The 13,183-nt window shown below is 42.6% G+C and overlaps 1 protein-coding gene across 1 annotated transcript in view; it reads right to left on the bottom strand.

The window, feature by feature from the left end:
• Positions 1-2,319, bottom strand: part of EPHA3 (EPH receptor A3) — a gene marked incomplete at its 3' end in the record, with an annotated part of 172,497 nt that extends 170,178 nt beyond the window's left edge. Inside the window, exon 1 of the mRNA XM_084227195.1 lies at positions 2,111-2,319. Within this exon, the coding sequence (XP_084083321.1) occupies positions 2,111-2,240 (130 nt within the window). The 5' untranslated portion in view covers positions 2,241-2,319. The remainder of the gene's footprint in view (positions 1-2,110) is intronic.
• Between the last annotated feature and the right edge of the window lie 10,864 nt (positions 2,320-13,183).

Consider the following 13,183-nt stretch of genomic DNA (forward strand, 5'->3'; position numbering starts at 1 on the left):
GTGTAAATAAATAAAAGGATTACCGAGCTTTCCTAAATAGGGGTTTAAAAAAAAACAAAACTAAAAAGCCCTTAAAAGTTAAAAAAATCTCTTTTTTTTAAAAGAAAATGGGCAGCATTCCTGTTTTTTAAAAGCATAGTAAAACATATACTTAAAAAAAAAAAAAGCCACTCAAAAGCAGGTTACTCTCCTGTAACTGCATTTTTACTGTTGTTTTCACTACCAATTTTGCAAACATTGCTCATATTGTACAAGCTCTTGAAGCTGAGAAGAGAGAAGGGAGGCAGCATTTGCTGAAAGCTGACTTGGACAAGAGTACTTAGCATGCATTCCGTATGATACCCATATTTTCCCTCCTCTCTCAATTCTCAGCGCCAGTGCCTCGAAACAAAGACACAAAAAAGTGGGGTTTTTTTGCAAACTGGAACGCTCCAATATCTTTCTGGCATAGTCACTCTCAGTTTGCAGAATGTGTCTCCACTGCCATGGAGGCAGAGCTGCTCCACTGACTGACAGAACCACAACCATTCCCTAAGAGGAATGGTTATAAGACAAGAGTAACCCCTACTCACACTCTTGCTTTCATTCCTGAAAATGATTTTTGAGAGATGACAATATTTACAAAATAGCTTCTATCTGGAGATTTAAAAGTGACTGTTGAAAGCACGTGCATTAAAAAAAAAAATCTATAAAGCCCTGCATACAAAACAAATTTGCATAAAACATACAAATAGATGACATCCTGCTCCTCTTGTATAATGGTACTGTAATTATTTCCTAGCAATGAAACCAAGTGATTAAAGATTACTCAGGACTTGTGAAGTTTGCATCTTTCCTTAGTTATTTTTTACTATATTTCTTTTTCCTTCCAGAAACCATGTAAAGTTGTTATCTCACTGCCTTATTGCACAGGCATGCAGAATATCAGTAAGTACATCAGCATTATTTGTAAAGGGAGAAATAAATAATTGCTCTGACAGGTTTCAGAGCTTCTCTACACAACCCTCCAACTCAAGCAGGTGTAAGTTTTACATGGTTGTTGGGTGCTAAAAGTTCTTCACAACCTTTGTCCTCTAGAATTTATCATGCAAGATAATTACACCGGACACCCTGGTCATGCTGAGTGCCTTCACTGCAAGCAAGCAAAAGCTCTATTTCTTTTTTTTTTTTTTTTTATCCCTTAATAGGGAAAGGACGGGAGTCTTTTAGTTTTTTTTTTTTCAAGTATTCCCATCACTTTCACAGTGTCTGGTTGTCACTATTTATTTTTTTCCCTGAAACCTAGCATGGGTTTTCAGCAAATGTCATCTTAGGAATTAACGCAGCAAAAGAAAATAAACCACTCACTCTTTTTTTTTTCTGAAAAATTACAAACAGTCACATACACACACAAACACAACTTTAACGCATTGACACCAATCCGATACAAACAACACGATCTGACATAAACCCGCTAGGGAGCCAGGAGGAGGTTTTACAGGGGAACAAGCTCCTTTTGCGGATTAATTAAAAGTTTTGAAAGGCAGGACGACAAGCGCAACCACCAGCCCTGCAGATGAGAAAGGGCTCGGAGTTATCTCCGGGCTGAGAGCGATGGTGGCACCAGGGGCTGGGGCAGAGGCGGCTCGCCCCGGGCACCTGCCGGGGCTGCGGGTCCCGGGCCGCTGCTCCATCCCCGCCCCGCCGGTGCCGCCTCGCCCCGGGGCTGCGGCTGCCCAGCACTGCCGGGGGCCGGGGGGGCACAGGCTGCGCTGCCCGCGCCAACTTTGCTCGGGGGAGGGTAGGGCGGCTGCCCGCGCATCCATCCGTCCATCCGTCCATCCATCCATCCATCCATCTGTCCGTGCGTCCATCCATCCATCCGTCCATCCATCCCTCCCGCCCTCCCCCGCACGGCCGCGCTGTGCCAGGGCGAGCCCCGCGCTCCCGGGGCGAGGAGCCGCTGCCGCACGGGACCACCTTAACGGGAAGCAGCGGGGCGGGGGAGGAATAACGGGGGGAAAAAAAAAAACCAACATTAAAAAAGGAGGAAAAATAAATAGAGAAATGGGGGAATAGCGGAAAGGAAGAACGAGGAAGAAACGGGTCACCCGGCCGTGCCGCGGCTCACCTTCGTTGCCGGGGCGGGCGCTCAGACGGCCGGCAGCGCCGAGCGCGGCGCGGAGCAGCAGCAGCAGCAGCAGCGGGAGGAGCAGCAGCAGCGGCGGCGGCGGTGGCGGCAGGCGGCGGCGGCGGTCCATGTCGGCGGGGCAGAGCGCAGGCACAGCCGCATGTCTCCGCGCCGCATGCCACCGCTCCGCGCCCGCTCCGCGCCGCCGCCACCGGCCCCGGCGCCGGGACCATGCCCCGCGCCCGCCTCCGCGCTGCGCCCGGGAGGGGCCGCCCCCGCCCGGCCCCGCCGCCGCCGCCGCCGCCGCCGCGCAGCCCCCGCCCCGCTCCGCGCCCCGCCCACCGCCCCGCCCCGCCTGCCCACGGCGGAGCCTGCCCACAGCCCGCGGAGATGCCCCGCTAGCCCCGGGCGATAACCCCGAGCCTGCCCACAGCCCGCGGAGATGCCCCGCTAGCCTCGGGCGATAACCCCGAGTCTGCCCCCAGCCCCGGGAGATAACCCCGAGCCCGCCCCCAGCCCGCGGAGATGCCCCGGAGTCCGCCACAAGCCCCGGGAGATAACCCCGAGCCTGCCCCCAGCCCGGCGAGCCCCGGGAGGTGCCCCGTCAGACGGAGCGGGGCTCGGCAGTAGGGCTGGGTGACACGAGTCACGTAACTCGGGAGTCCCGGGTGGGTGTTGCTGCCAGCTACGAGCCGGTCGTGTCCAATTACCGGGCTCTCCCGGGAGGAATGCAGCGGGAAAGCAGCGGTGAAAGCTCGGGAGTTTCAGGCTGCAGCCGGGCAGAAGCGAACGCCAATTCTATCGTTCGTCCCTTGGCTGCCCGCGGTGACAGCCTGCACCACGCGGGGCCACAAGTCCGGCCCCAAGAGCAGGCTGGCTTTGCCATCACTAAAGCAAACTGGAGCAGGGGCCTCCACCCGAGAGCTGCTCTCTGTAGGAGTGTGTAGCTCTACTCTAGAAGTTGCCGTGTAAAATGAGTTTTTTCTTCATGCTGGCACCTTTCCTTCAGCCCTAGCAGCCCGTCAGAGGCCCCAGAGTACCTGTCAGAACACAGAGCAGAGAAACAGAGCTGCTATTCTGCTCTCAGGGGGAATCACTGCAGAGCAGTGCTTCCTAAGCTTCCCCTTCTGCAGATCGTTTTTTTCAGAATATGGACAACTTCCTTCCCAAGTGACTCGTCTCAGGTCTCCAGAGCCACCCAGCGTGGTTCTGCGGAAAATGGGAAAACATTTGAATAATACTGAGGTCAAATAAATGTTTCACTCCAAACCAAAGCTATGCATCCTCATAGTACAGAGGCTAGCTCTGAATGCATGTGCTGTCTGCACACGCAGCAAGCAACAGGGTGGGAGGAGAGGAGCCTCTGGCTACAGATGTGGAACTACGTCTCAGAATCAACATCAAAAACCTTTGATAGCAGACACAGCGATCCCCAGTGTTTCTCAAAGCAGTGTGGTAAACATCTGAACAGCCTCCTTCTTCACTGTCCTGTGAGTCCTTGTGTCCTTGCATCCTCAGGGTCACCAGTGCCAGCAGGACAGCTGGGAACTGCTGCCTGCAGCACCTGAGCTCTGGATTTATCAAACAACACAGAATCACCAGCTTGCTTCAGCAGTGATGCAGCTTCCCTGTAGCAGAAGAGGAGGTGCTGGACTGGTTGCAAGCCAGGACCTGTGCCAAGGTCTCTCCTGCACAGTATTGGCACCCCCCAAACATCTGGTTTGACTCTGTGCTGCACTGAAGGGGTTAGAAATGTATGGAAACCAAAGCAAAGCAGAGACAAGGTTGTGAGAAGTCATCTCAGACAGGTTCAGGAGAGCACAGGGGAGGACATGAGCACTGAAAATTAACATGATATTAATCTCCTTTCCTGTTTCCAGGCTTGATTATTCAATCAACCAAATTAAAGAATCATCAAATTTAATACTGTTTGTGTCATGTCTCCAACCCTTCCTTTCACTCATATTTACCATCTACCCTGTTTCCTCTGTGGTCAAACTTCCAAAAGAGGGAAAAAATGCCCAGAGCTCTTGAGCAGGAAACCTGCAAGGGCAGAGGGAGGAGCAGGGTGGTCTGGTCATGCAGCTAACCATGTATGGCCCAGAGGAAAAAAATCTCCTGTCCTCTTTTATCCTTCTCAAATTTCATTTGACCACACCTTTCCATTTATTGGACAAAGATGCTTTTCCATAGCAAGAGGACCAGAAATTCACATTTCTCAAAATACGACTTTCCCTAATATTAAAAACTATTTTGCTTTAGTTTGAAGGGAGCTTTTCCCAACATTTTCCTCAGCTTTTTTATAATACACAACTTTTTTTTCATTGAATTCTGTCATGCTACAGAGATAGATCCTTAAAACCCTACTAAGTTCTCAGGACTACTAGTTCTGAAGCTGCATCTTTCTTTTTTTTTTTTTAAGGTGGGAGAAAAAGGTAAAAGAAAAAGGGTAAAGAAAAAACAAATCTGGGGGATGGGGAGTGGGGAAGAACAAATATGACAATCAACCCAAAACCCAATAAACTTCTGGTTTCAGTTATTGGAAAAAAATATTTCCAAAGAAGGAAGTTTTTGAGGTTACTCATAGCAATCACTTTCCAAATTTGTAAATATCTCAGCATCAGTGAACTCATATAGGAAGAAAAGTATAATTATCAGCACAATCCATATAATGCAAATTTTAGTATCAAACTTTCCAGAAAGAAAACCTCCCAAGTGAAAAAATGAATAGCAGAAATACTTGGAAAAATTTGAAACAAAGAATGCATTTTTAAACAACCTCACTAAAAAACCCCCACAAACCTGGGAAAATTCTCAGCAGGAAAGAAAGATTAAATTCATTACAAATTTCTCACTAGGCTTTTTTCTCTGTGACGCACGTTGTGTTAGTTTTGTGCAAATTGCATGTTTACTCTATTAAGAGTAATTTTCTGTGAGCTTAAAGGGCACCTTTGAAGAAAGAAAATAGCCTCTAGTGGCATTTCTACATAACCAGAGTGCACATGGTAATATCTTTGCCCTAGCATCCATAAAATCCTTCTGGAGAAACACATAACTATGATTTATGATTTTCTGCCAAGCCTGGGCTTTAATTTCTTTAATATATTGGAGATCAAAATCCTTACTAAACACAAATTTTATCTCTTACATTTTTCTTTTTGTAAACAGGGAGGTGACACATTCTGTGATTGTATAATGGAAAAAAGAAATCATAACACATGGGCAGAATGCTCCGGATCCCACGTTTGCATACTAAATAGGAAAACAACTTTCTGCCTAATGAAAAAATGCTACAGATTATTAGGAATAGCCACAGAAGTAATCAATCAATTTATCCAATGGACTGGGCCACAGCCTGCTTCCAAGAAGCTTTTTAATGTTTATGGCTCTTGAGTGGCATCATTTAATTAATTGAACGACATGAAACTTCTAGTCTTAGAGATTTAAAGTATTTTCCTTAAAAACAAACAAAAAGAATTAATGACAGGCTCACTACTCATAAAGAAAGGTGGCTGGACAATCCCCCATTTATTCAGCGAGGAGGCAGAACAATGGTCCCCAAGTGATGCCTCGCCTGTGCCTCCATGGGATTCTTGGGAGGCGTGAGAACATTTCCCCCTCAATTTCTGGGATTTATTTATGCAGGTTCTTGTTTGTGATGTGGATGCACCTCCCTTTACACAGACCTGCAGTGAGAGAACTTTTCCACATAAATCATAACAGGAGCAGCTTTTTCAAATCATTCAGTAATCAGTTAGGCTTCCAAATAACCACCTCAGTATATATTTTATATATATATACACACACACACATACATATGCATCTGTTTTAATATTGCCTATTTAGGGTTGAGTTCATCCTGAGTCTGACATGGACCGCTCTTGGAGATGGTGGCCAAGGAGGAAAAACACTCCCACGAACCACCAAGTAGATTTCCTTGGTTTAAATATTCTTTGGGAGAGGTTTTACAGCATAACTCAAAGGTCTCCTAATGCACAGTGTTGCCCTGAAAATGCAAGCAGATGAGGAAATGCAGGATGTGGAAGAGTAAAAGGCAGGATGCAATAAAAACAAATGATAATGAAGTGTGAAAAGTTACTTTAAATAAGTCATGTAAAGCTAAGCTATAGCCCTTTCCAATCAATACTTACATAATAATTATGTGAAAATCCAGACAAATGGATTAACTAGACAGCATAAAAAACTCAGCTTTGAGCAGCAACAAAGCTGAATTTGTAATTATGAAACAACTGCACACCAATCCCATAATGAAAAAAAGTGTGGAGATGGAAAAGGGTAGAAAAGCAAAATGCAAATGCATTTGAGCTGCAAGTTTTCTCCATAAAGTCTGAATCGTTTGTTAAATATGCAATAAAAAGGTGACAGTCCAAGCACTTAGACTGAATTTACCTATCTGTAAACAAAAATCTATAGAAGCCATAAAAGAAAAGCTTCACCAGCGTTACTGCCAGTTTTCAGAGAAAAGCAACATTTATGTGCAGGAGAGAGTATTGCTACCATGAAAGAGCTTGCCAAATTTTAGCTCTAGGATGGAGCACTTACAGTAGAAATCCATGAATCCTGTAAAACCAGACTGTATTATGGAGATACTGGCAGACCTCCAATAAGGTGCATAATGATAAGTTTGATCCGTTTGTTTTTCTTCCTGGAGGTCACAAAGAATGTTCAGAAATTTCTTTTGTAAGGCCAAAAAAAAAAAAAAAAAGACAACCAAGAAATGAAATTATTTATTCTCATGTATTTCAACTCACTGACTTTTTTTTTCTTCAGAAGAAAGTGCAAGGCAGGGTTGGACAAAAAATAGGCAGACACATTTCAAAATAAATATGACAGTACTTGTAATACCAGAGATCAACATCCAATCTGGGGAATGCACTTGGAGAGAACATGGGCAAAATTCTGTAATCTGGCTGAGCTGGATTGGAAGAATTCCCTTGTCTTTGCAGAGCCAGGCTTGCACACTGACAGCAAAATAGGTCGTCTATTTTTGCCAGCTAAAAAACAGAGAGAAACACTCATGGCCAACTGCAATTTTAAACAGCAGAATGCAAACACTCTGAAGAGTCTGTGTTCACAACATGTGAGAACTCCTTAAGAGTTTCATTTCCAGAGAGAACTTTTTGTATTTAACTGTTGATTATATATATTTATTTATTTTTTGTTTTGTTTTTCCTCCGTAAAGAATACCTGAGATTCAGCAAATGACTGAGGTACTTCTGTATTTTCTGGTCATTTGCTGTTTTTTTCTCAAATCACCTCACCACCTCTCAAAGTCAAAGTTTTCTCCTCTTCTACCCCATGGAACTGGTACCACAACTTCTGTCCACATCCAAGGAAGCATCAGGGGATAGAATAAGATGGGAAAAAGACCATAACGTGGAATTATCTTAGAACTCTCAACTTCAGATCCAGCATCAAAGCATGAAATAATTTCATACTAATCATATACATAATTACATTCATATTACATTCATAATCATTGCTCATAATGGTGGGTATTTGATTGCATGTTGTACATATGGTTACTAATTCCCAACTAAGTGCTACCACCCAAGAGGAAATCAGATTTCAAAAAGGAACAACTATGTTCCAAAGTCTTGTTCCCAATTCTAATGCCTGCAGGGAGACAGAGAGTTCCTGTTTGCTTCAAAAGCTGCTTCCTTCAGGACTTTGGGGAGAGCTTGGGAACTGAGGACAGCATCATATGCAATAATTAGCTATAATTAGCTATATAATAGCTATATAATTAGCTATTAGCTATATAATAATTAGCTATCAGCTATATAGGCTCAGAATTTCTCAGGGTACACAGGTGCTTCAGAAGTTCCTCCACGGACAAGTTCCTCATGTGCCCAGCTTGTACCAACATTTCTCAGCATCCAACCACAATACAGCAAAAATACACCAGAAAAGCCAAAGTAGCCCCTAATTACAGCCCCCCAAAGCATCCTTCCCCCCAGCTGCAGCCAGCTGGGTGCAGAACACATTCTCAGCAGTCACACCTGTGCTGCTGGATGAGCTCAGCTTCTGTGAAACGTCCCCATCCTCCTGACCCATCACCCCAGCTCGCCCTGTGCGTGCTGAGAAGTTCTCAAGTCTTCCAGTGTTTTCTTCTTGATTGTAATGAGTTAATTACTTTGCCAGAAAGCACGAGGTGGCTTTTTTATTAATCTCCTCGGCCACTTGGGCAATGAAGAATTGCAGTTTCTACAGAAGGCTAAGCTAACATTATCTAAATATTATTCTTTATAATTATTAGACAACGCATGCAATAAATAATTATGGCTCATTAGTATTCTCCCAGTCCAACTGACCCATAGCAGGACAATCTGTCAACCTTGGGTCAATCAGCCCTTATCCATTAAATGGGATATTTTATGATATTTTAGGCTTTCCTCCCCAGTCCTGCAGCCAGCTGCAGCTCTGTAGTTAAGGATGGAGCTCCTTAACTTTCTAACTCACCAAAGAGGGTTGGAAATGCAAACATTTGTTTTTCTGAGCTGGAGATGCGCTGTCTATGTCAGTAGAATGAATTACAAATATTTCTTGTCCTCTTGAACATGAAAAAAAAGCTCTTCCCACCACAATATCAAATTTGGTTTATCTGAACTAAATTTTCAATCTTTAAAACCCCTTTATTCATCAGGGTTATTTTTCATGACACAGACAGTTCATGACTTAAATGTTGGCTTTAACATTTCCTTAAAGAAATTCCCTCATTTCTTTGAGCTGTCACCAAAACCTGGAAGAATGTGTCAGTTACTTTTTTTATACCAGAAATGAAGAAAATCTCAGTCATTTGTGTTACCAAGCTAAAGTTTCTGGAAAAGGTTTACCACCATTGAAATGAGTCATCTCTCTAGAGATTTTAATGAGAGAAATTAGCCAGTGAGTACTCAATCAATTCCTTTGGATGCATCAGCTTTGGAACTGAGAAGTAGCAGCAGGACTAAAAGAAAGAAGCAACAAATAATTTGTACAGTATGGTGGGAGAAATGTATAACGTAGAGTTTAAGGATTTTCCTAAATGAATGCAAGGTTCTAACTCAAAAGGCAGCCGTAGAAAATGCATAGAGAAAAAGAACCATAATAAAATAAAACCAAAAAAGCCCCCAAACTATTGAAAAAGCTGGAGACAATTAGCAGAAAATAGTCCCCATTCAGTTCCTAAAATGAACTTACACTACTGGCAATGCCAAGCTGCAAAACTTAAAATCCAAAACCCACTAAAATCGAAGTGCATTTCTTGAGAAAAGAGAACACTCATCAAAAGTGGCATAAAATTAGACCTTTATATAAAATGAAAAAAGGAGATGCCTTTCAGTGGATCTGTGAAAGAAATTCAGGGACTTGTCAGATGTGTGGAGGGGAAGGTTTTGCTGAAACCCGAGCTGTGCAAACCCAGTGTACTCTGCTGGGTTTATGGATGTGCTCCCTTTAATGGGACTTTGTTTTAAATAATATTTTGCTTTAATATGGCAGCTGAGTGAATTATTGCCATTGCCCAGGAGAGAGCAAAAACTGCAGCATTTACAGAAGTAAGAACCCCTGAGATAAATCAGAGGAAGTGGAAGGAAGAACAGAACCCAGAACCTCCATCCCTGCTTCAGGATGGAGAACCTTGCAAACACCTCCAGCAAAGCACAAAAGCCTGAGCTCTGTGGCCCAGAGAAGGCAGAAAAAAGGGTCAGATCTTTTACATTGTGGGTCCTGACTGTTGGGTTGGTTAGGAGTGTTGTTTGTTTGCTGTTTGGGTGAGGTTTTTTAATTGTCTGTTTGTTTGGTTGGTTTTTAAATTAAAATCCAAGTTATCATCTACTTCTAAATAATTTACTTTTATATCAGTTTCAGACCTCTACATGCTGGGCCACCTCCCCTTTAGTTTTCCTTAAGAAGACTGCAAAAGATTCTTGTGGACACTAGAATAATGAAGACAGCATTTTCTATTATTTTATACAGTCTCAAATGTTTTGTCTAGAATTAAATAGCCAAGCCATGCTGATTTTGCCAAGGTGATTGTTTTTGTTTTTGTTTTTTGGTTTTTTTGGTTTTTTTTTTAATTAAGCAATCTGCACTGGGTTTATCAAATAAGCAAATATATTTATATTCCTTCCACATATGTTGTCTAATTTCATGTTAGCCTTTTTGCAAATAAGGTAAATAGGTTTCTTGGAGACTTTAGGAGTTTAAGCTTATGACCTCCCAGCTTTTACAAGGGAAAACAAAAAATTGCTCACTAAAATGTTAGGAAGGGAACTCCATTTTTAAAGGATGTTATTATTTGAGTTGGAGTTGTAATTGAGCTAAGCCACGCCTACTTAGAGAACAGGGCCAAACATTGCTCTTGCTTACAGCAGTTTAAATCCTTGGAGGCCTTTATTACTAAGAAAATTGAGTAAGATTTCAGTAAAATCAATTTTTAAAAGCACCATGAGCTTGCTGTTGACCTCAGCTACAGCAATCTGTGCAGCCTTGCTAAAACCTGCTCTCTCTCTTAAATCTGACTGACGCCACTGATGAATTGTGCTGTAAAATTCACTGTTTCAATCCCTTTAACACACAGAAGCTGCTGCTGCTTGTGTTTCTGGAGTACCCTGTGAGATGGAAGGGAGAGGTTTTCCCAATCTGACTGCAAGAATACAGAATTCTCTTCTCTCTGGCACCACTTCTCAGCTCCTTTAGCACTTAGATTAACCCACAGCAGCACCAGAGATGGAGGGGACAGCAGTCTGAAATGTGGCACTGGAGCAAACTGTCCACACGTCTGTACCCACACAAAGTCCTGCACAGAGCTGGCAGGCCTGTACTTGTTATTCCCTTTGCTTTATATGCAGTGATCTGGTGCTTTGGAGTTTTAGTTCAAAATTTTTGTTTATCATCATTATTATTACTGTATAATGGGGTCTTTGACAATGACTGCAGCGTCTAGAATACCTCAGGAATTCAAGCAAGAACTATTTCACACCTACAAACTCTCTTTCTTCTGTGCACCCTCAGAAGCTTTCAGACTTTTTACCTGACACAGCCTGAAAAAAATCTGGGATTCCTGGCTTGGTAATGAGGTAATATTATTTCCATTTTCAGTTTGGGGGTTTTTTCAGCTTTTTCCTCCATGAAGGATTGCCCTTAGCGGCACATCAGTCACCTCACACCACCAGACCGAGCAGCAATTCTGAATATACAATATTTAAATATCTTACCCAATAAACACCTATCAATAATGCATATCCAAACTCCCACAGCAGTTTCATTTTTTAACATGTCTCTGTTTGCCATCAAATCACCATGTGCACTTTGATCTTGCACACTTGACACATTTTAACAGACAGAAGGAACAGAACCATCAGTTCTTTCTGGCACCATCTGGGGTTCTTTTACAGATACTTTCTCCCTGGCTGCCTAAAGCTCAATTCAGCTTTGGTGTTTTGCTTTTTTTCTTGCTTTTTTCCCCCCACACCATCTTCCTGATCTTCTTTGGCTGGCCTCAGCTCTCTTCCCAACATCACCTTCCAAGCCCTTACCTTTGTCACACATTCCTGTGCTGCTGTAAAGCTCAGGAGAGGTTTCCCCCCCTCCCCTTGCTATTCTCATTCTGCTTGAAGTGCGCTGCAATTACAACAGGATATGAACTATCCTGCACTGTTATAGATGTGTTCAATTTTCTCTCTTTTAGTAGAAGTCTTTTCCCATCACTTTGGCCTGACAAACGTGACATTCACACATTGATTGTATATGTCTGCTTTACACAGCATAGCTAATGACTTTGCCTTACCCTGACTTGAATTCCAGATTAGTTTTCCTACTGCTGAGCATCCCATTCTGTCAATAATTGCAGGACAATTATCTCATTTGTGATTTTTTCCCTCCAAATGCCGAACAAATCCGTGAATCTTAGAGAATATGATGCAATAAATGTAAGGTTTTAAACTAATTCTTCATTCTGGAGACTCTCCTCACTGTGTCTATCAGCCTGCAGACACCCCAATGACTTCTGCATATTCTCAGAAGGGAATTCAGTTTGCCTTCTGCATTGCCAAATACTCGGTTTCCTCTGAAAGTTTTAATGGGGTGCTGTGACACAAGTGTTACAAAATTTGAGGCTTAATCTTAAAAGCCAGGACAGAAAATAAGATTTCTATCATAAAGCCTCACCACTGTTTCACCTGATTCCTGCATCGCTTGCCTTAATGCAAAAAATACTTTATAAATCCTGCTGTTTTCTAGAGACAGAGGCCAATCATATCACAGAAGATTTTCCTTTTATCTCTGGGGGATCTCAGACATCGTCTCCTTTGCAAGGTGTTATTTTGGGCAATGAATCATGGATACCATTTACTACCTTACACAGCTCTTCATTTTGGACTTTCAATCTTGAGTGTAAATATCAAGTCTCGCTTGAACTCCCCTGGCCACTTCTGTTTTGGTTTTTTTAAATTAATTTTTTAAAGGCTCTGAAATACAAAAGAAAATACTGCTATTACTGAACTATGGGTATATCAGATAGCCACAAAAGATGGGAGGAAAAGATTTTGTTTCTGATTTTTAATCTCCTCTCCATTCCACGTGCTGAAAATTATCCTAATTTTTTTCCACTAAAGAATACTGTAAGGCCCTGAAAATTAAGAGATGCAAAGTTATCTTTGACCTGTGTCTCATTTCTGGACCTATCCACCTTAGCCTGAACAGACAATCCAATTTAGCAATATCATATCTTCAAACGATTTTTTTTTTTTTACCAGAACAACTGTAACTAATATAGAGTTCAAGTCTGTATCGAGAAATATAATATTTAAAGAGTTCCCCAAAGTAACATAGGATGTCAAACTCAAGGTAGGTGATGTAAAATTTGATGCCAGGATTGTGACTTCGGTGTTTCAAACTCAGGAGGCACAATGGTAGTTTTGGCTGTTGGTTTCTGCATTTCAGAAACCTTGTGGTTTTGCTTAATATATTTTCCAGTACTTATTTCCAGTCAATTCTTTGTACATTCAAATCAAAGTACATCAATAATGAGAAAGTAAAAATCCTCTCCACCCCCTCTCCTCCAGCACT

This window comes from Fringilla coelebs (assembly GCF_963513975.1).
Source record: "Fringilla coelebs genome assembly, chromosome: 2".
Classification (NCBI taxonomy): Eukaryota; Metazoa; Chordata; class Aves; order Passeriformes; family Fringillidae; genus Fringilla; species Fringilla coelebs.